Source organism: Megascapheus bottae, chromosome 17 (assembly GCF_031878675.1).
Source record: "Megascapheus bottae isolate mThoBot1 chromosome 17, mThoBot2.hap1, whole genome shotgun sequence".
Taxonomy (NCBI): domain Eukaryota; kingdom Metazoa; phylum Chordata; class Mammalia; order Rodentia; family Geomyidae; genus Megascapheus; species Megascapheus bottae.
In genome coordinates this window covers 11,873,877-11,895,137 of record NC_143525.1, presented here as the reverse complement: position 1 = coordinate 11,895,137, position 21,261 = coordinate 11,873,877, and the positions used below count along the sequence as shown (strand labels likewise).

General features: G+C 54.8%; 4 protein-coding genes across 5 annotated transcripts; all 4 read left to right on the top strand.

Moving 5' to 3' along the window:
- Window positions 1–2,491, top strand: Spem2 (SPEM family member 2). The gene is made up of 3 exons (XM_090351596.1): window positions 1–183; window positions 341–398; window positions 1,211–2,491. The coding sequence occupies exons 1-3, from the start codon at window positions 46–48 to the stop codon at window positions 2,437–2,439; spliced, it is 1,425 nt and encodes a 474-aa protein (XP_090207722.1). The 5' UTR covers window positions 1–45; the 3' UTR covers window positions 2,440–2,491.
- A 1,263-nt stretch (window positions 2,492–3,754) lies between these two features.
- Window positions 3,755–8,281, top strand: Spem3 (SPEM family member 3). Of its 2 annotated transcripts, XM_090349681.1 has the most exons (3): window positions 3,755–3,946; window positions 4,466–4,523; window positions 4,635–8,281. In XM_090349681.1, exons 1-3 carry the CDS (start codon window positions 3,809–3,811, stop codon window positions 8,057–8,059), a joined length of 3,621 nt encoding a protein of 1,206 aa, XP_090205807.1. In that variant the 5' UTR covers window positions 3,755–3,808; the 3' UTR covers window positions 8,060–8,281. The 2 variants fall into 2 exon arrangements, with proteins under 2 accessions (XP_090205807.1, XP_090205808.1); XM_090349682.1 differs by lacking the exon at window positions 4,466–4,523.
- Window positions 8,282–12,181: 3,900 nt separating this feature from the next.
- Tmem102 (transmembrane protein 102) lies at window positions 12,182–13,790 on the top strand. Its single transcript, XM_090351595.1, has 2 exons — window positions 12,182–12,395; window positions 12,502–13,790. The coding sequence occupies exons 1-2, from the start codon at window positions 12,182–12,184 to the stop codon at window positions 13,788–13,790; spliced, it is 1,503 nt and encodes a 500-aa protein (XP_090207721.1).
- A 1,562-nt stretch (window positions 13,791–15,352) lies between these two features.
- Fgf11 (fibroblast growth factor 11) lies at window positions 15,353–20,854 on the top strand. The gene is made up of 5 exons (XM_090349680.1): window positions 15,353–16,263; window positions 17,905–18,015; window positions 18,216–18,319; window positions 18,858–19,056; window positions 19,302–20,854. The coding sequence occupies exons 1-5, from the start codon at window positions 16,071–16,073 to the stop codon at window positions 19,370–19,372; spliced, it is 678 nt and encodes a 225-aa protein (XP_090205806.1). The 5' UTR covers window positions 15,353–16,070; the 3' UTR covers window positions 19,373–20,854.
- Window positions 20,855–21,261: the final 407 nt, after the last annotated feature.

Genomic DNA, 21,261 nt, shown 5'->3' with positions numbered 1-21,261 from the left:
GGCCGGGTGGGGGGGTGGCCCAAGTGGCCCTAGGACCCCCCCACCATGGAAAACCAGCTATGGTATGATGCCTTGGGGTGCTGCAACCAATACCAAGAAAGCCCCCAGGATACCGAGGACATCCTATTCCTGTTGCTGGGTCTCATCATTTTTGTGAACATAAGTGCCAATGTGGCAGCTATGGTCAGTGATGGCTGTGGACCATCCCAAGGGGTGAAGAGGGCTCAGCAGAAGGGGATCAGGCGTCCACTTCCACCTCTACCTGTAGGAGGGGGCTCGCCTGGGTCAGGGTGAGGATGCAGAGCCTGATCTCTAGTCCCTTCTCTCCCACCACCCCCAGATATGGCATGGGCTCCAGAATGCCTTAGACAAGATGTTCTATCGGATAAATCACAAGCGTAAGTATTGCAGCTAGAGGTGTAACTACCACTGCCCTAGAAAATCCTGCCCCAGGGCTGGGGGCGAATACAAAAGGAGTGACATGATCAAGATGCATTGTATTTGTAAACTGCTTTGTTGGGTGGTAACTACTTAAAGATCATTTTTAAAAAGTATATGTAAGGGCCGGGAGTTTGGCCTAGAGATAGAGTGCTTGCCCAGCATCCACGAAGACCCGGGTTTGATTCCTCGGTACCACATACATAGAAAAAAGCCGGAAGTAGTGCTGAGGCTCAAGTGGTAGCCTTGAGAAAGTCCAAGGACAGGGCTTGGGCCCTGAGCTCAAGCCCAGGACTGGCAAAAAAAAAAAAGTTTAAAAAAAGTATATATAAAACATATATATAATATATATGCTACATATATCATAATATATATGTTGATATGTAAACATATATATGCCTATATCTGTCTATCCATCCATCCATCCATCCATCCATCCATCCATCTATCGGGCGGGGTGTTATGGCTTTTACCTGTAACCCTAGCTACTCAGGAGGCTGAGATGTGAGGATGGCGGTTGGGAGCCAGCCTGAGTAGAAAAATTCCTGAGATATTCTTATCTCCAATTAACCACTCAAAAACCAAACCAAAACTGGAAGTGGAGCGGTGGCTCCACGCGGTAGAGTGCCAGCCCTGAGCAAAACTGCTGGGGGGGGGCAGTGCCCAGGGGGCCCTGACTTCAACTCTCCCATGACAGAAAGAAAAGAAAAGAAAGGGAGGGCAGAAAAGCCCGCCCCACTTCTGCTCTCTCACGACCTCTTGTCTCCCTCAGGTGAAGTCCAGGCCACTAAGTGTCCTCCCAAAGATCCCCCAGCCACCAACAAGGACGTTCACATTCGCTGCACTCTGGACCCCGTGCAGGTCAAGATGGCCCAGCCCACACGCTGCTCCTCTTCTTCCTGTCACCATCTCCGCAGTCACTGCAGCCAGCGCCGCCGCCCGCGCCGCCGCCCGCGCCGCCACCCCCGCCGCCAGGCCTGCGGCCACCAGCCCAAGCCCCGGAACGCCAGCAAGTTCTTCCGCAGCCGCCCCGTCCCTTGTCACAAACCCCGGAGCCTCTGCAAGATGCCAGTGCCCTTTTATGACCTGGAGGACCGGGACTCGTGCTCGGGGGAGGAGGACCCGTCCTACCCGCCGTGCCCCCGCAAGGCCTGCGGGAGACTGTATAAGCAAATGGCCCTGCCCTCCAAGGTGGGGCTCTGGGGCCGCCAGGGCGGCATCCTGGCCAGCCTGCCCGCGCCCTCCCTCTACCTGTCCCCGGAGCTGCGGCGCCTGCCCAAGCGCGTGGAGGCCAAGTCCGAGCTGCGGCTCCAGGCCTTCGCGCCGCGCTACTCGCAGTCCCGAATCTGGGGCAACGTGGAGACGGAGCCGTGGGTCCCCTCCCCGCAGCCCCCCCGCCGGCTGCCCCCCAACCCCACCTGGGCCTCCTCCGTGGGCCACAGCCCCTACTCCTCCCGGGGCCAGATCCTGTACGACGCGTGGGAGCAGCGCCGGCGTGGGCTGGAGAGCCCGGGCGCCCGGGACTCCCTGCCCCGGCCATCCCACCACCGCAGCCTGGCGGCCCACGCTCACGCCCAGCCCAACCGCAGCCCGCACCCGTCCGTGGGACACTTGTGTTACGGCTCCCGGGATTCCCATGAGGTGCGCCGGGGCAGGGCGGCCGACTGGGCCGACGCACCGCCCCCTCGGCACCCCCTGACCACCACCTCCCTTACCGTGTTGGGTGAGGCCTCCCATCCGCGGGCCCCAGCCGCTGGGGCTGCCCAGTCCCCTTTCTCCTCCCCGCCCGAGGAGGCCCAGGCTGACCCCGGCCCTCCCCCCGCCACCTTCACCCCCCTCAGTAGGAACCCCGGTGGCAAGGCGGGTTACCAGGTGTACGACAGCCTGGAGCTGAAGCGGCAGGTGCAAGAGAGCAGGGCTCGAGCCAACTCACTGCCACCGCCTTCCACCACCACTTCCAGGCCCTCTCTACACAGGAGCAAGACTGGGAAACTTAGCTGATCTGAAGGCCAGTGTGGGTGGTGAGGCAGAGCATGGGAAGAAGAATAAAAAGTTGCGAAAATTGTGCCCTCCTGTGTGGTTTGAAAGTGCCTCTCCTGTCAGCCTATCACACTGTGTGTGTGTGTGTGTGTGTGTGTGTGTGCGTTCACAGACACACGCATGCACCTATAACTGGGGCTTGAACCCAGATTCTAGATTAAACTCAAGCTAGTGCCTTACCACCACCACCCCTCTCTTGAACTCTGGGCCTGGGTATTGTACCTGAGCTCTTCAGCTCAAGGCTTAACCCCCCCCCTCCCCTTGAGCCACAGTGCCACTTCTGGTTTTCTAGTGATTAATTGGAGATAAGAGTCTCACAGACTTGAGTGCCTGGGCTGGTTTTGAACTGCGATCCTCAGATCTCAGCCTCCTGAGTAGCTAGGATTATAGGCAAGCGCCACTGTGTCCAGCTTGTGCCTTACCTCTTAAGCTACAGCTCTACTCTGGGCTTTTAAGTGGTTAATTGGAGCTGAAAGTCTCACAGATTTTCCTGCCTCGTCTGGCTTTGAACCTCAGTCTGAAGATTTCAGCCTCCTGAGTAGCCATGGATGTCTGGTACTATCCCCTTCTTGACATGAGGCCCAGTGGCCATCCTTCTGCCCTATACTTCTCTACTGTGTACTCTCCTTAAACAGCTGCAGATCTAAACCATGAGCCTCTGAGAGTGCATCATTACTCTGGCCCTTCTGATCCAAAGCAGGCTCAGTGGCTCAGCTCTGCTCATGAAACAGGTCAGAAACTGGAGATGAGTCCATGAGGTTTATCTTCAGTTAAACAGCAAGAAGCCAGAAGTGGAACTGTGACCAGAGTAGTCAGTCTTGACTGAAAAAGCTCCAATGTCCAGGCCCTGAATTCAAACCCTAGGACTGCCGTGTACATGTGTGCACGCACGTGTGCACACACACACACACACACACACACACACACACACACACACATAGTCAAGACCTTGGAGTAGTAAGCAGATCAAGGCCTGTCTGTGGTCCAGTGTAACCAAGGAAAGGACCGAGGCTCTCAATTCCAACCAGGATTCTGATGCTAAGGTTTTTCAGGAATGGCCCAAGCAGTGAAGGATTCTAGATGCTCAGTTGAAACTGCCAGAATGGACGAATGAGGACTATTTGAACAAGCCAAACAAATCAACACTGGGGAAATGATTAGGTTTTCAAGCCTGGTTACCAGGGAGCTCCACCTTAGCTCCCCATCCTCCTCCATCTCCCTCATTATGATCCCAACCATTATGAGGCAGTCCTCCTCCCCTCCCCCACCAGAGGAGTCCTGGTGGGTATGTGGGAGCCAAGGGGCCCAGGTAGTCCTGGGACCCCAGGCTATGGGTGAGCCATCCTACAATGGAGCCCACGGATGCTCTGGCACCAACCCCAGGAAGTGTCAGGACTTGGGAGACTCAATTCTTTTGATTCTGGGCAGCGTCATCTTGCTCAACGTGGGGATCAATGTGGTGACTCTGGTTAGGACAGGGACTGGGCAACAGGGTTGGGGGAGTTCTGGGGGGGTTGTTTTATTTGGTTTGTTTGGGGGGGGGTTGTTTGTTTTCTGAGAGTCTTGCTATGTAGTCCATGTTGGTTTAAAATTCTCCTGTCTCAGCCTCCTGACTGCTGAGACTCCAGGTGTGCACCATTGTGTCTCACCAGGACTCCTTAGTCCTGTGGGGGGGGGCACGTGCATGCCAGAGGATCTGGGTGCTATCCATGAACATTTTTGTTCAAGGCTGGTACTCTACCACTTGAGCAACTGCTTCATATATAGCTTTTTGGTAGTTAGTTGGAGATGAGTCTTAGAGATTTTCCTGCCTGGGCTAGCTTGGAACCCAGATCTTCAGATCTGAGCCTTCTGGCAGGAGCCACCCGCACCCAGCTGTCTCTCCAGTCTTCAAGGGGCTGAAGTAGGAGGATGTGGTCAGAAAAAAAGATTGAACTTCAAGGCTTACCTTACTCTGGACTCTTGCCCTTTTCTCTGCTTCCCTCAGCTCTGGAGGCATCTAAAGAGCTCATTGCGGATTCTTTTCCATCATTTTTTCCCCAAAGGTGAGTGGACCCTGCCATGGACTCCTGGAAACATGGCCGTCCCTTTTCTTCTCTTCCCATGCCCACGCTTCTTGAGTACCCAAGCCATGTCTCATTCCTCTTTCTTTGCAGACAAGCAACCCAGCAGTCTAAGTAGCCGATCTGTGTGCACACGCTGCACTGTTGCTGATCCCAAGAACTTATACTCCAGAGTCCCTTCGCGCTTTCCTCGTCAGCCCAGCTTCTTTCTCGGGCCAACAGATCACCATGACTCCTGGGAAGCGGACAGGAATGATGAGATAGTTTCTAGGTGCTGCTGGATCCCACCTCAATGTGTATATGCTGGGGCTCCTACAGAGGCTTCCTGGGGACTATGGAAGGAGGGGATGATGGGAACTGGAGAGGCCCTTCGAGTAACAAACTTGAAGGACCAAGCATCTTCCAATGCCAGGCCAGAGATTTCTTCCCAATTCCCAAAGATGAACAAGTTGGATAGGACTCTGCCTTATTTACCTCAAGACAGCAAGACTAAAGGCCAAGACTTTGCCCCACCCTCTGCTCCTGCCCCTACTCAGACCCAACCTTACCCCTTAACCCACAGCACTGAGCATCCTACCACCCACACTCCAGAACACAACCCAGCCCAAGTGCAGGCTCTTCCACATAGCTCAGCTCGCCCCAAACCCGCCTCTGTCCCAGTCCCCATCCCAGAACCTACCCCACCCCACTGTGATACCCACATCCCACCTCATGCCTCAGCCCCTATTCTGGCTGATACCCCAACTTTACCCCCTACTCCATCCCCCACCCCAGACCATGCTCCTAGCCAAACCTCCCTTGCAACTCCTGCTCCAGTGCAAGAACAGACCAGTACACAAGCCCCTCTTCCAATCCAGGTTTCTGCCCCTACCCCAGCCCGAAGTTCTGCCGCAGCCCAGGCCCCTGCATATGTCCCAGCCCACTCCCAGGGCCATCATCCAATCTATACCTCAGCCCAGACCTGGACCCACTCCCAAACTCACAGCCCTGAGCAGACATCGACCCAAGGCCCAGTGTGTGGCTCTTCTCGTCTAATTCATTCCCTTGCTCAGCCCCTAGCCCCTGCACCAACTTTTCCCATCCCAGGCCCCACCCCAGCCTGTACCTCATCCTCTACCCTAAAGCCTTACCTAACTTTTTCCCTAGCCACTCCTCCTTCTCCTGTTCTAACCTCTACCCCAGCCAATGGCTCAGCACTGGCTAAGGATGACACGACCACTCCTACTGTCTCTGGCACCGCTCCTAACCCCAATCTGATTCATATTCCTCCCACCTTGGAGACCTTTGGCTCTAGCCTCTCCACTGGTCATGTAGTCTATGATGCCCGCAGGGCAAAGCAGAATATGATCCATAAATGTGATCCCCAGAATGCTGGGTATTCTAGAAAGGAGTTGAGTACCTCCTCCAGGCCCCAAGAGGGGCAGAGCCTGGTAAATTCTGGTACATCTGAGAAGACATCAAAGCAACATGGTGGAGACAGCACTGAGCCTGAGCCTCTTTCAGGATCCATACTGGGCTACCTGGAGTTGGGGAACATGGAATGGAAGATCTCAGAAGATACCAAAGACAAGTCCTGCCAGCCCCAAACCTTCCCTTACTGTAGCTTCCATCCTTGCAGTTCTGAGAAGAAAAACACAGATGTGCAGGTGCCAGTCTACCCCAAATTCCTGGTTTTCACCCAAGATGCTGCTTCGAAACCTTGCTTGCATTCTCCAAGCACTACCCAGAACTCAGTGCCCACCATTCCTCCACCATGTACTCTTTCTCTGCCACTCGTTCCTCCCAGAACCTTTGTCCTCCCTCAACCGAGCAACCATCCGAAGCCCTCCAACTTAACACAGACTCCAGCCTCCAAGTCATCTCTATCGGTTCCTGCTTCCCACTTCCCTATTCCTCCCCAGTTCTCTACCAAGCCCCAGTTCTTGCTCCAACCCCAATGTTCTGAGAGTAAAACCAATACTCCAAACCACGGCCTCCAAAGGACCTCAGGCTTTTCAAAAGACTCCAGAGTTGCCAGAAACCCAGGCCCTACACAAAATCCAGACCTCCATGAGAGGCCAAGCCTTATTCAAGATCCTTACCTCTGCAAGAATCCAATTCTTTCCCAGGACTCTGGGCTTCACGTAAATCCAGAGTCACACACAAATCAAGAGACTGGCCTGCTTAGTAGTCTAGGTCCTACTCAAGATTCTGGAGTCTTGAAGACTCCATGTCATCCCCAACCCTCTGGCCTCTGCAAAAACGTAGCAGTTACCCAAACTTCTAGACTTCAGGGCTGTATGCAAGACTCTAGGGATTATCGAAATGTTGGGTTAAACCAAGACACTGCCATCTACAAAAGTCAAGATCTTTCCTCAGCAACTGACCCTAAAAGGCCAGGCTGTTCTCAGGATTCTGGAGGTTACAAGAGGGTAAATAATACCCAAGATCCAGGAGTCTATAAGAATATAGGCTGTGTCCAAGATTCTAGGCCACAGAAGAGCTCAGGCTGCATCCAAGACTCTGAAGTCAACAAGAGCTCAGAACTTGCCCAAGAATCTGGTCCCCACAAGAGCCCAGGCTTTGTCAAAAGATCATGCCTCCATAAGAGCTCAAATCAAATCCAAGACTCTGGGGATTACAAGAATTCAGTCCTCCCTCAAGGAGTCTACAGGATGCCAGGTCTTACCCAAGATTCCAATTGCCACAGGAGTGTGGACTTGACTCAAGCCAGCGAAGTTGAGAAAAGATTGAACTGTGTTCAAGATGCTGGAGTTTATAGGAACCAAGAACGTAGCCAAAACTCGAACCTCCACAAATGTTCAGAAATAAATAAATGTCCTCATAAAGAACCTTATAAGGAACTGGCACTTGTGCAAAATTCTGGCCACCCCCAGCCTCTCGGCCTTACACAGAAAGCAGGCCTCCACAGAGATTCATGCTTTGTTCCAGATCCTAGCCTCCACAAAAGCCAAAGCTGCCTTCCAGGTATGAGTTCTACCCAAGTTTTGAGTTCACATCAGACTCAGAAGCCAATATCCTCCCCAGTGAAGTCAGGTGCTTATGAGATGCCTCTTCAGAAGGAGGAAACAGAACAGCACGTATCCTGGTCTATTCCAGACAATCCAAATCCCTGCCCTTCCAATACCCAGGCGATCACCCCTAACCTGCAAACCTTCTCCGAGGTACCTGTATTAGTGGAGGTGAAGCCATCATCGTGGCGGACAGGCAGCCAAGATTGGGTATACCATTCCATGGGAACAGTTCCCTCTGCCTGCCAGAACTATCGCCGGATACCTATGCCTCCAAAAAACAACTGGAGGCCCCACTGCCCTGGACCAGGCACCCGGGCAGGGCATGTGGTTTTTGATGCCCGCCAAAAACACTTAGCAGTGGGAAGGGACAAGTGTGAAGCTCTATCTCCCAGGCGCTTTTACCAAGAATCACCCAGCAACTCAGGCGAGAACCTCAAGGAGTGGGGAAATAAGAATGTGATGAGGACCTTGCAAAAAGAGCGGACAAATGTGCATCGGGAATAGAGAGACAAGAGAAATGTTCTGTGGTTGTTTGAGGATACTCACCTCAGCTCCAACCCTGATGGCCTACCACAGAGCCTGCTAAAGACTGGAAATACCTTGTTCCTGCTCTTTCTCCATCGCTCCATAGTCAAGTCCATTATCTTTCAGGCTCTAGAGTTGCATTTGCAATATAGTAGCTTCTAGCCAAATGCATCTAGTGTCGATTAAAATTTAAAATTCTGAGCTGAGTGTGGTGGCAAATGCTTGTAATCACAGCACTTAGATGGCTAAGGTGGAAGGGTCAGAGGTTGAGACCAGCTTGGGCACATAGCAAGCACTTGTCTCAAAAAAATTATTTTAGGCTAGGTGCTGGGTGGTTCACACCTGTAATCCTAGCTACTCAGGAGGCTGAGATTTGAGGATCGTAGTTCAAAGCCAGTCTGGATAGAAAAGTTCCTATAAGACTCTTATCTCCAATTAACCACTCAAAGACCAGAAGTGGCACAGTGACTCAAAGTGGTAGTAGGGTGCTAACCTTGAGCAGAAAGAGCTCAGAGACAGAGCCCAGGTCCTGAGTTCAAGCACCACAACAGAAAAAAAATTATCTTCTTTTTAGTCTCATATACATTCCAAGAGCTTGACAGCTCCATGTGGATAGTGATTATTGCATTGGAAAGCTTTGATTCAAAATCTTTCCATCGTAGAAAAGTAGCGTTGGAGAGCAGTGATTTAGAGTTGATGAAGCTTTCCCCATCATTGTCAACCATCCCAAAACATTTTCAAGACTCTCCTAGGGCCCAGAGAACCTTGTTGTTTTTAGGGTAGCTCAGAAATCCTCCTCTAGGGAGGAGGTAAGATGTAGGGATGGCTGATGACTGCTTACCCTTGTCTAAGAATGTACCTAGTCTTTAGTTCTCCTGACCAAGCCTCTTTCTTTTTCTTTTTGGTTGATCCTGAGGCTTGGACTTCGGGCCTGAGCACTGTCCTTGAGCTCTTCAGCAGGCTAGCACTCTAGCCACTATGAGCCACAGCATCACTTCCGGTTTTCGATGGTTACTGGAGATGTCTTTCATGCGTGGGCTGGCTTTTTGAACCATGATCTTCAGATCTCAGCCTCCTGAGTAGCTAGGATCACAAGCATGAGCCATTAGCACCGGGCTGATCTGAGTGTGGATTGGTGATTTCAGTTCCCCACAGCTAGCGTCTGAGTGGAGCCTCTCTGTCAGTAAGTGGGACCACTGAGGTGTAGGTTTCCCAAACTGACAGTTCTTATAGTCTTTTTTTGTGTGTCTGTGCCAGTCCTTGGCCTTGAACTCAGAGCCTGGGTACAGCCCCTGAGTTTCTTTCTTTTTTTTTTTTTTTTGCCAGTCCTGAGCTTGAGCTCAGGGCCTGAGCCCTGTCCTTGGACTTTCTCAAGGCTAGAGCTCTACTACTTGAGCCTCAGCACCACTTCCGGCTTTTTTCTATGTATGTGGTACCGAGGAATCGAACCCAGGTCTTCGTGCATGCTAGGCAAGCACTCTACCACTAAGCCATATTCCCAGCTCTTATAGTCTTTACAGGTCTTCCTTTATAGGTTTCTAATTTTTCAAGGGTCTCTGCTTAATTTTTTTTTTTTTTTGCCAGTCCGGGGACTTGAACTCTTTTGCCAGTCCTGGTAGTTGAACTCAGGGTCTCAGCGCTGTCCTTGGACACTTTTTGCTCAAGGCTAGTGCTCTGCCACTTGAGCCACAGTGCTACTTCCAGCTTTTTCTGTGTCTGTGGTACCAAGGAATTGAACCCAGGGCTTCATGCATGCTAGGCAAGCAGTCTTACCACAAGGCCATGCTCCCAGCCCTCTGCTTAATTCTCATGCCCAAATATTTAAGCCTGTCCCATTCTAAAGAGAGATTATAGGCAGAAGAAGAAATAAAAGTGCAGCCCAGCAAATGGATTGTTCTGATCTATAAACCTGCTAGTAGTTTTCTATTTTTCTAACCCATTATCCTGGCTCTTGGTTTCTCTCTGTGTTGGAGCCAATTTTAACCCCTTATTCTGGACCCTGGTAGCCTAGGTTATTGAAAGCAATTTCCTGTCCTTAATTACATTTCATTGCTCTGACCTAGCCAAGCTGAGTGTTTTCTCTGGACTCTTTTTTTCAGCCTGATAACTCTTCTGTGTACAAATAACTGTGAAATTTGGAAGTGTTTTCCCTATCATGACTCCTCCATGGCTGAGGTGGGTGTTGTGAGTATGTCTCTCTTCCATTACACATGTCCATTACAATATCACCTATCTGTTCCTACCTTAAAGTTACCATCACTGAATTGAACAAAGTATCATCTCCAAGCTGGCAGCTGGTGGCACATGCCTGAATCCTAGCTGCTCAGAGAACTGAGGATTGTGGTTCTAAGCCAGCCAGAACAGGAATCTCAAGATAATTTTTTGGCCAGTCCTGGGGCTTGAACTCAGGGCCTGAACACTGTCCTTGGGCTATCTCAAGGCTAGAGCTCTACCACTAGAGCCACAGCACCACTTTTAGCTTTTTCTGTGTATGTGGTACCAAAGCATCTAATCCAGGGCTTTGTGCATGCTAGGCAAACACTCTACCTCTAGGCCAGGCTCCGGGCTCCAGGATAATTTTATCTCCAAAATTAACTATCGAAAAGCTGGAAGTTGGTTTAGCCTAGTGGTAGAGTGCTTATCTTTTTTTTTTTTCTTAATTTTTTTTTTGCCAGTACTGGGATTGAGCTCAGGGCCTGAGCCCTGTCTTTGGACTTTTCTCAAAGCTAGAGCTCTACCACTTGAGCCTCAGCACCATTTCCGGCTTTTTCTATATATGTGGTACCAAGGAATCGAACCCGGGTCTTCGTGCATGCTAGGCAAGCACTCTACCACTAGGCCAAATTCTCGGCCCCTAGAGTGCTTATCTTATCTCCAATTAATCACTAGAAAATGGGGAAGTGGGGTTGTGGCTCTAGGATAGGACCATAGCCTTGGGCTGAAGAGCTCAGGGACTACACCCAGGCCCAGGGGTGAGGCGGTAGCCTTTAATGAAAAGTTCAGGGACAGTGCCCAGGCCAGAGTTCAAGCCCCATGACCCCCCCAAAAAAAAAGTTGCATGGATTTTCCATGCCCAGGCTGGCTCTGAACAGATGTGAGCCTCCTGAGTAGTTAGGATTACAGGTGTGAACCAACTTTTTGTTGAAGAGAGGGTAGGCTGGTCTTCAACTTGCATCCTTCTGCCTCAGCCTCTCAAATCACCTGTAACCTAAGTTGCAGTCTCTAGCATGAGGAAGTCATTCTGTCATGGAAGAACTTTCATGTCTAAGTGACCAGGTTACCTCTACTCACATTTGGCATATAGAAAAATACCCTCCATTAGTTCAAATCCATTAACCTCTCTACTCCAACTCAAATGTGTGAGGATAAACTAACCCCAGAATAGTAAACCATCATAGGAACTACAACTTTCATTAGGCACTTCTTCAGCTGAATGGGGGGGGGGGGGGCGAGATATGGAGGCGTGGCTCCAGGGCCATGTTAAGCAGGAGACACAAACTACAACTCCCAGGGTAGCACGGGACGTGAGAGAGATGCAAGGCGAGACTGAACGCTCCCTGGAGGCGGGGCCAGTCCGAAGCCGCCCGGACTACCTCCAGAAGGAGGCGTGGTCTACACGGAGGGGCGTGGCCTCTGGGCATCAGGAAGGAGTTACCTGTTGAGTCCTTCCTTTTCCTTCTCCACTTTTGCAGCTACCTAGAAGGGAAGCTGCAGGTCCAGAAACCTCTTCTGAAAAAGAGGGGAGGGAGGGGAGCGGGGAGAGGAGCGCGGCGAGGACCGGCCCTTGCAGTCGGTAGGAAGAGCCCCATAGCTACTCTTGTCACCTGCTGAGTCAGGTGAGCCAGTTCTGGAGCGGCGGGAGGGATCCTGCTTATAAGAAAAGGGCCAGGACGAAGGAGGCATTCATCTTTTCATTTTGAAAACTCAGAACTCAGTGGCAGCAGGCCCATTTGTAGACGGGGGAGGGGCATCTGCTCGGCCCTGAAAAGAGGGAAGAACCGGATCGTCGACGTTTTTGGTAGAAAAGGATAGACATAGACACGTCTAGGGAACCTCCGGTTGGTTCTGAAAATATTTTTCCTAGACAACATATATATATATATGGCTTCGGCGGTGTGGGGGAGTGCGGCGTGGTGGGGCCCGCCGCCCCCAGCTCCAGCTCGGCCGCTCACCGACGTCGACTTCTGCTCGGGCGCACAGCTGCAGGAACTGACCCAGCTAATTCAGGAGCTGGGGGTGCAGGAGAGCTGGAGTGACGGGCCCAAGCCCGGGGCCGACCTCCTCCGGGCCAAGGACTTTGTCTTCTCTTTGCTGGGTAAGTAACCCCGATGGCCTGGAGGTACAAGCAACCCACGGCTTCACCCACTCTCCCCCCCCCCCCACACCCCGGTCCGGCTTTGGACGACGGCGTTTTCCTTTAGGTCTCGTTCATCGCCGGGATCCCCGATTTCCGGCACAGGCCGAGCTCTTGCTGCTCCGCGGGGGGATTCGCGAGGGCTCCCTGGATCTGGGGCATGCACCCTTAGGTCCCTACACCCGGGGGCCCCACTACGACGCCGGCTTCACCCTCCTGGTGCCGGTGTTTGCTCTGGATGGCACGGGGCCAGAGCTGCAGCTGGATCTGGAGTCCTGTTCCGCGTGGCTCCGCCTTCCGGAGCTGGTGCGCGAAGCCCCCGAGCGGGGCGCCTGGCAGGACTGCTTGGGACCCCCGGCCCCCGACGGACGCGATTGGATTCTTCAAACCCGTAGCGAAGCCAATGACAGAGAACAGCGAAACTCGGTGGCGCCGCCGCACGGCTCCGTTCCTGAGCCCGAGCCGCACGAGCGTCTGAGACAAGCACCCCGAGACCTTCCAGGAACCGACGTCCCCGACGACGGGTCTCCCCGTAGTGACATTCCCGAGGCGGCGGCGGCCGAATGCCCAATCCCCACACCGTCGGAAGCTCGGGAAGAGTGGCCGACATTATGCCCGGCCCAGGTGGCCGCCTGGTTCTTTGCTACCTTAGCCGAGGTGGCCAAGTCCCTAACACCGGTGCCGGCCGCCCCGCGCCTGGTACACGCAGCCCGCCACGCGGGTTTCACCACCATCCTCCTGACCACGCCCGGGCCCCCTCGCCGCCTCCTGCTCTTTGACCTGATCCCCGTGGTATCGGTCACAGGATGGCCTGAAGGCGCTCGCAGCCACTCGTGGGCGGGCCCTCTGGCCACCGAGACGCCTTCCTTCTACTTGGCGCCGGGAGGGGGCGGCGAGCCGCCGGGCACCTCCCGCTGGCAGCTCTGTTTCGCCCGCCAGGAGCTGGCGCTCAAAGCGCGCGTCCCAGCGCCGCTCCTGCAAGCGCACGCGGCGGCCCAGGCGCTGCTGCGCCCGCTGGTGGCCGGCACCCGGACCGCGGCGCCATACCTCCTGCGGACGCTGCTGTACTGGGCGTGCGAGCGGCTGCCCGCGCTCTACTTGGCACGGCCGGAAAATGCGGGTGCTTGCTGCCTCGGGCTGCTGGATGAGCTGGGCCGCGCGCTCGAGGCCGGGTCGCTGCCTCACTATTTTCTGAACGGTCGGAAGCTGTACGCGGGGGCCAGCTCCGTGGGCCTGCTGGCAGCACTGGCCCAGCTTCGCGGGGACCCTGCCCAGGCCCTGCGAGCAGCGGTGGAGGAAGCCAAGGTGGCCCGCAAGGGGGGTGGTTTAGCGGGGATGGGAAGCGGGGCCCATTAAAGACTCTGCTATCCCAGTGGAAAGTGTTTCCTTTGGGGAGCGCGACGAAGATGGCTGGCCTGTCCCATGGGAGTACACACTGTGTGCCCTGGGCCCAACGTCTGTCTTCCTGGAGGCCTCCCAGCCCTTTCTTCCATTCTCTCCTCCCACCCAAGCCCCCCAACACTCCAAACACATGCTGCCTCTCCTGCAGATTCTTTCCAAGTCAATAGGGATGGGAGAAATGTACTTGCTGACAAAATATGGAAAGGAAGAGAGGTATGGAATATGATCAGTTTAACATGCATTAGAGAGAGATTGCTTGGCGCTTGTGACTTGCGCCTGTAATCCTAGCTACTCAGGAGGCTGAGATCTGAGGGTCGCAGTTCAAAGGCAGCCAGGACAGGAAAGTCCGTGAGACTCTCATCTCCAATAAACTACCAGAGAACCGGAAGTGGCGCTGTGGCTCAGAGTAGAGTGCTGGCCTTGAGCAAAAAGAGCACAGGGACAGCGCCTGACCCCCTCCCCCACCCCCAAAAAAGAACTATTGCCAGGCTCATGCATGTAATCCTAGCTACTCAAAGAGGCTGACATCTGAGCATTGTAGTTCAAAGGCAGCCTGAGAAGGAAAGTCTATGAGACTTCTATCTCCAGTTAACCATAATTAACCACAAAAATGCAGAAGTGGAGTTGTGGCTTAAGCAATAGAGAGCTGTTCTTGAGTTTTTGTGCCTGAGGCCCAGGTCCTGAGTTCAAGCCCCAGGACCAGCAAAATAAATAAAGGCAGAGAGTCCCCTCCCCCGCCCCCAGGCTGGATCCCAGGGTCAACTCCTCCACTTCCCCCACTTTCTTCACCCAGTTTCAGCCTCACTTCCACCCCCGCTGGGGTCGCTGTCCCTGTTATTTCACCTGAAGCCTAACCTCTCCCTAACTTCTCCCCCACCTGGGGTTCGGTTCTGGAGCATTTCTCGTCCCTCCTCCTCTGAACCCCGAGACGTGCGGCCTGGTCTCGGCTGTACCGCCAGCCTCTGAGGTTCCAAGGAACCCCAGGGTTCCGCCCGCCCCACTCACCCCCCTCTTCCCCAGCGTCTCCGCCCCCCGCCCCGCCCCCGGGCTGGCTCGGAGGAGGGGGAGCTGCTGTCACCGCTGCCGCCGCCGCCGCTGTCACCGCTAGCCTGGTCCGGCCGCCAGGCCCAGTGCTTTGACTTGGCCGGACCGGGGCGCTCGGCGGAGACTTCCGTACTCTTTCCCGGGGGTCCGGGACGCCCAGCCCGGCGTGGGGGAATCTCCGCTCGCGGGGGACAGAGAGGGAGGAGCCTGCAGCTGGAGCCAGCGCCACCCCATCTTCCGGATCAACAGGACAGGACAGGTTGAGGGGCGTCGGGGAAAGGAAGAGGGGTGCTCTAGGCAGTCCCGGGAGCCCTTCGCGGGAAGCTCTGAGGCGTTCTGACTTACTGGGGGCCTGTTCACGTTTGGGAAGTAGTGACAACGTGGGTGCACTCCTCTTTTGAGGGGCTGGTTAGACTGGAGGGCGTGGGATCTAAACAGCACCAGCTGTTCCTGAGGCAGTTAAAGGGGAGAGAGTGAGGGAGATGCTCCCTGTTTGGTGTGACAGGGTCCTCTAGACTAGATAGCCACCTGGCCTGTACAGGCACTGGGAGGGGGACTTGAACAGGAGCCGTGGGTGACAGGTGAGGAAAGGAAAGGGTCTTGAGCTGGAATCTGTGCCACTAGAAATGAGGGGGACAGTGAACAGAGGCATTGCCCAGGTAGAAAGTCTGGGTACCACTTCTTGCTGAAACTGGACAGCCTGGAGATTCCGAGACCAACTGGGCGGTTCACAGCCAAGCCAAAGCCAAAGGCACCAAGGTTGACATTGACAGGCGCCCCACAAGGGTGGAGTGAGCCAAGGACCCCACACCCCTCGGGTCAGAAACGCGAATCAGGCAGGAGTGGGGCCCCAAAATAGGGAGGGAAGGGGCCTGAGGTTATTGGGACGATCTCTTAAGACATTTGGGGGTCTTGGCTTTGGGCTAGAGAAAGTAAGGACAAAGACGCTGGAGAGGACGAAGGAGGCGAGTTTCCAGCAGGAGACACAATTCGTGGGTGAGGTCAGCTCCGGAGCGCACCGGCGGCTGGCCCGGCGGGAGCCAGCACAGGGCAGGTGGGAGAGTTTGGGGCTTCGGCTCGGGTCCCGTGGGTGGGGCGCTGAGTCGGGTCCCGAACATCCACACCATGCCCCGGTGAGAGGGCTCCTCCCGGGGAGCCTGGCGGTCTGGGGGTGTCTCCTCCCGAAGCGGTATGGCGGCGCTGGCCAGCAGCCTGATCCGGCAGAAGCGGGAGGTCCGCGAGCCCGGGGGCAGCCGGCCGGTGTCGGCGCAGCGGCGCGTGTGTCCCCGCGGCACCAAGTCCCTTTGCCAGAAGCAGCTCCTCATCTTGCTGTCCAAGGTGCGGCTGTGCGGGGGGCGGCCCGCGCGGCAGGACCGCGGCCCGGGTGAGTGCGGCTGGGGCGGGGTCTCCGGGCCAGCGGTCTCCGTGCGGGAGCCGAGGGCCGGGGACTCCGGAGAATGGCACCCGACCGAGGGAGGTCCCCGAAAGTGCCAGGCGGGAGGGCGGGGGGGGGGAGGATCAGGACGACAAAGTCTATCGGACCGTGCCTCGACTTCCCTCCTCTTTCGTCCCCAAATGCCGACTCTCCTTGCTTTCGAGGGCAAGCGGTGGGGGGAGGTTTGAGGGGCTAGATCTGGCGTCCCACGCCTCGCAGCCCCGGCCCCCTCCCCAGAGAGGAGTCCCCACCCCCACCAGGCTCGGTCTACGTGCTGGTTCTCGCGATTCTTTCCAAGCCAGCGCCCGGGAGCCTGGGGGTTTCCGGACGCGGGGTCACCTGGAGACCTTCTGCGGCTCGGGCCGCCCCGCCCCCGCTCCGGCTCCTCCCCCCCCCCGTCCTCCCCTCCGGGTCCCGGTCTCCCCCGGGCGTCCCTGCAGCCTCCCCTCCAACACACACACCCTGGGCGGCCTCAAGGGGGGAGCTCGACACCCTCTCCCATTACCCCCGAGAGACTCAGAAAATCGGGCCCCACGGGCCCCGAGAACCGGAGTCGGGAGGAACTCAAACCACACAGTTCACCTCTGGAGAAAGGCGCGGAGACTGGGAGGCGGGGAGGGGGGGTCGTACCAGCTACGAGGGGGGGGGCGAGCCGGCGGCCGGGGAGGACCGCCGGCGAGGCTCGCCTGGGGTCCCCGTCCAGGTCCCGCAGTCAGGGAGTCCCCTCCGGCCCGCTGCGGGCCGCGCCCGGGTCCCCCCCGAGGCAGCCCCTCGCGCCCGGGCCCCCTCCACCGGCCCTGCACAGTGGTACGGTCCGCAGCCCACCCTCCGAGAGGGACCCGGCCCCCACGTGACTCAGCCCGCCTCTCCGTCTGGCCGGCCCCCTCCCCCCTTTCCCTGCTGTGGTCTGAAGGTCCCCTACTCCAGGCAGGTTACCTGACTGAAGGGGTGGAGGAGGGAGGAGAGACTGATCCTCCCCCCCCACCACACCCCACCCCCGCAAGCCGGCAGACCGACAGAAACACAGACTGATAGACAGACAGACAGATGGGTCAGTGTCAGACAGACCCGGCGCTGGGCCAAGGCAAGGCCCGCGCCAACCCAGCGCGCGCCGCAGCAGCAGGTGCTGAGTCAGCGTCAGGCCGGGTGCCACCCCCCCTGCCGAGGGGGAGCCCCTTCTCGGTGGTCACCTTGACGTCTTCCACCCCACCTCCGCAAACTCGCGGCCCATTCGGCGGCTCCGCTCATCTCTCCGGTCTTTTGATGGATCTCTCCGCCTCCTCCCCCTCCTTCCCCTCCCCTCCTCCCCTCCGGTGGAGCTGTAGAGTGGGAATTAAGCCATTGAAATAAATTTCAATAAATTAAACTGAAAGCTCTTGTTTAGAGGAATCCGAAGGGACCTACATTCACCCTAGCCAATCCCCTGGGGCCAGAGAGGCGGGAGAGAGCTTTCCTTGGAAGGAAAAAGGGAGCTGGGGCCCTGAGACCCTCGCCTTCTTTCCTTCCTGTGAGCCCGCCAAGGTGTAGGTATGTGTCTGGGAACAGAGATGTCATTTTCAAAGATGAATGCTTCCCCCCCCCTCTCTCCAGAGCCTCAGCTCAAAGGCATCGTCACCAAACTGTTCTGCCGCCAGGGTTTCTACCTCCAGGCGAATCCCGACGGGAGCATCCAGGGCACGCCAGAGGACACCAGCTCCTTCAGTGAGAGGGGAAGCCAGCTGCTGGGTGGGCAGCCGGAAGAGGGGCCAGAGGAGGGCAATCCTATTCCCTTTCCAGGCTCTGCTGCTTTCAGTCCACAGCCCTGACACCCCCCATATCCCCCCCAAGCAGCAGAGCCAAGATGGGGGGTGGGGAGCAGCTCAGAGGAAAGTGAGGCTTCTAAGTACTCCTCCCTCCTCCAGCTCACTTCAACCTGATCCCTGTGGGGCTGCGAGTGGTCACCATTCAGAGTGCTAAGCTGGGACATTATATGGCCATGAATGCGGAGGGGCTGCTGTACAGCTCGGTGAGACAATGAGGCTGGGGGACTGGGGACACTCCAATCTATACAACCTTCCTTAGCTACATAGATTTTGCTTTCAGGACCGCCCCCCCCCTCCAGTTTTGGTTGATCACCATCACTACCTACCCCAGATTTCCTCCCCTAAGGTGTATCTAATTCCTAGCCCCTTGCCCAACCAGCCACGTACCCTCAGGTTCCTTGTGAGTTCAACTTTCAGCCTGGAGACCATGATTCCCCATTTCTTCAGTCATTCTGGATAGGGACTGAAAGAGAGTGAGGGTGGGGGGTGGGGGTGAGGAAGGGATCTCATTTCAGCCCAGCACCCAAATCTGGGTTGGAACCCTTAGTGGCTCACCCAGCTCTTCCTTGCCCTCACTTTTGCTGTGGTCCCAACATGGGAAGGAAGTAATTTCCTCCCTCTTGCCCGTTGAGGGCCTCCCCCCCATTATAATTTGGCTTATTCTTCTGAAGATCTTCCTTCTGCCAGTGATGTGTTTTTCTGTTCCTCTGTGTATGCCTTTCTGGGTCTTTGTTTCCTCAGCCGCATTTCACAGCCGAGTGTCGCTTTAAGGAGTGCGTCTTTGAGAATTACTATGTCCTCTATGCCTCTGCTCTCTACCGACAACGCCGTTCTGGCCGGGCCTGGTACCTAGGCCTAGACAAGGAAGGCCGAGTTATGAAGGGAAACCGAGTCAAGAAGACCAAGGCAGCTGCCCACTTTGTGCCCAAGCTCCTGGAGGGTGGGTATAGACTCAAGAAAATGTGGGTCCTGTGGGAGGGTATTGACCTTCACATGGACATTTAGTGGCTGTGAATGTTAAGAGGACACTGTTGTAACAGGCCAAGACAGGAAGACTTTGAACTTCAGGGGTTTGGGACGCTCTCTAGGTTGGGATACTTAGAAAGGGAAAAGGAAGGGAGCTCTTGTAAACGGTCTCCCAGTGCCTAACTCTCCTTCCTGCCCCTTTCTCTCTCCCCTTCACAGTGGCCATGTACCGGGAGCCTTCTCTCCACAGTGTCCCTGAGACTTCCCCTTGCAGTCCCGCTGCCCCCTGAGATGTAAACCCTGGATTGGAGAGTCCCTGGACTCCAAGCAAACCAGCCACCACTACAGCCTATCTCTCAGCCCTGCTCCTGGCCCTGCTGTCCACCCCTGCTGCCACACACATGCCCTGAGCAGCCACTCCCACATACGAGGTGCTCCACCCTGAAGAAGCCTAGGGACTGGCTGCTGAGACTTGTAGAGCCTTAGGTCCCTGAGAGGTTTAGAGAAGGGGATATCTGAAAATTGTCCTGGCTGATCACTTCATTTTTGCTTTCCTCCCCCCACACACTCACAACCCCCAAAGCCTTTTCCTGAGATGGTGCTGGGGGTTCCAAAACTAACAAGCCAGGACAAAAATATTCCCCACCCCTTGGGCCAAAAATTTGGCCTAGTGCCAGAGTGCTTGCTTAGGCACGAAGACCTGGGTTCAATTCTTTGGTACCACATACACAGAAAAAGCTGCAAGTGGTGTTGTGACTCAAGTGGTAGAGCTCTGGACTTGAGAAAGCCCAAGGACAGTGCGCAGGCCTTGAATACAAGCCCTGGGACTGGGAAAACAAAGCAAAATTCCCCAGCTCAGCTCTATACTTCTTTTCATTGCCACTGAGCCATAGATTTATAGACCCTCAGGAGCTCAGGATTGGTTTCCTTCTGTCCCCACTCTACCTTTTGCCTTGGTCTGGGCAGATTCTTGTACACCAGACACCCCAGACAAGGCCATTTATGCATTAGGGCTCTTTGATGGAGCTCATACTACCAAGGTCTGTTTTGGATCCACCAGACTTCTCTCTTTGACCCAGATGGATCCCTAGCTTCTAAATAGAAAAAGACTGGAGTTGAGCCCTGTCTAGCTGTTGGCCTTGGCCTGAGCTGGGACCAGTCTCAATCACCAGAGATTTAACCTTCTTATCCCAGAGACACTCAATACTAGAGCATGGTGTTCTAGTCCTTTATTGGAGCCATACTTCCTCCTTAATCTCAGCTCTAAAACATAGGCCATGACTCTCAGCCCTTCTCTCCAGGATGGAATTAGGGCCTATATAGCCATATTATTGCTCTAGAGTAATTTCTAGTCCCACCTTCCCACCTTCAATAATATCCCTTAAAGATGAACTCTGACAAAGGACACAGTTATGATTCATAAAGCACTAATTAGTTCTGAACCAGGCATGGTTGTGAATGCCTGTAATATGAGCACTCAGGAGGCTGAAGTAGGAGATTGAAAAAAAAATTGAGGCCAGCCTAGGCTACATGCATAGCAAGATTCTATGTCAAAAATCAATAAACAAGTTATTAGTTCTAGTTGAATCAAGAACCACTTCTTGTTTTTCCTAGATAATTTTCTAAAAAAATGTTATTCTTCCCTATTTTTTACATACTGTTTCTAGTTCCTGCGTCCTAGCTGAGAGTCTGCCTGGAAAATAGTCTGGGGAAGGGAAATAGTGTTGTGGAGTGGTCCTTGGCTTATATTTGGGAGGGAGAAGAAGCCAAAACCATAGCTCAATTGAACCTGTTTTTAATTGGGGGTGTGGGGGGGGGGACATGAACACTTAGCTACCTCAGCAGGAATTCCTTCTAGGTCCCCTTTACAGCTGAGGTTTTTTAAGGATGAGTCTAGAGTAAAAAAAAAGGACAGATGGGATACAGCCTTGACATTCCCCAGTAAGTAAACCCCAATTAAGCAGTATGTTCCACCTCTTCCTCCCTACAGATCAGGCCAAGGAGGGTGAGAACTTCCTTGGCTTTAGACCTCATACACCTCCAGAGCTTCTGAATAAAACTTGCTTTACCTTACAGCTTATAACCTCAGCCTGGTTTTAGGTACCCCCAAAGGACTTGATTTTTCTGGGAAAAACAAAACCAAAACAGAGGTAGGCACAGACCTAGCTAGGAAAGACTG

Bases quoted from the DNA above. Each gene is read 5' to 3' on its own strand.
- Spem2 (XM_090351596.1), top strand. From the start codon at position 46: ATGGAAAACCAGCTATGGTATGATGCCTTGGGGTGCTGCAACCAATAC. The intron at 184-340 runs GTCAGTGATGGC...CACCACCCCCAG, and splicing joins GTGCCAATGTGGCAGCTATG to ATATGGCATGGGCTCCAGAA. The intron at 399-1,210 runs GTAAGTATTGCA...TGTCTCCCTCAG, and splicing joins CTATCGGATAAATCACAAGC to GTGAAGTCCAGGCCACTAAG.
- Spem3 (XM_090349681.1), top strand. From the start codon at position 3,809: ATGGGTGAGCCATCCTACAATGGAGCCCACGGATGCTCTGGCACCAAC. The intron at 3,947-4,465 runs GTTAGGACAGGG...TGCTTCCCTCAG, and splicing joins GGATCAATGTGGTGACTCTG to CTCTGGAGGCATCTAAAGAG. The intron at 4,524-4,634 runs GTGAGTGGACCC...CTTTCTTTGCAG, and splicing joins CCATCATTTTTTCCCCAAAG to ACAAGCAACCCAGCAGTCTA.
- Tmem102 (XM_090351595.1), top strand. From the start codon at position 12,182: ATGGCTTCGGCGGTGTGGGGGAGTGCGGCGTGGTGGGGCCCGCCGCCC. The intron at 12,396-12,501 runs GTAAGTAACCCC...GTTTTCCTTTAG, and splicing joins CTTTGTCTTCTCTTTGCTGG to GTCTCGTTCATCGCCGGGAT.
- Fgf11 (XM_090349680.1), top strand. From the start codon at position 16,071: ATGGCGGCGCTGGCCAGCAGCCTGATCCGGCAGAAGCGGGAGGTCCGC. The intron at 16,264-17,904 runs GTGAGTGCGGCT...CCCTCTCTCCAG, and splicing joins GCGGCAGGACCGCGGCCCGG to AGCCTCAGCTCAAAGGCATC. The intron at 18,016-18,215 runs GTGAGAGGGGAA...TCCCTCCTCCAG, and splicing joins AGAGGACACCAGCTCCTTCA to CTCACTTCAACCTGATCCCT.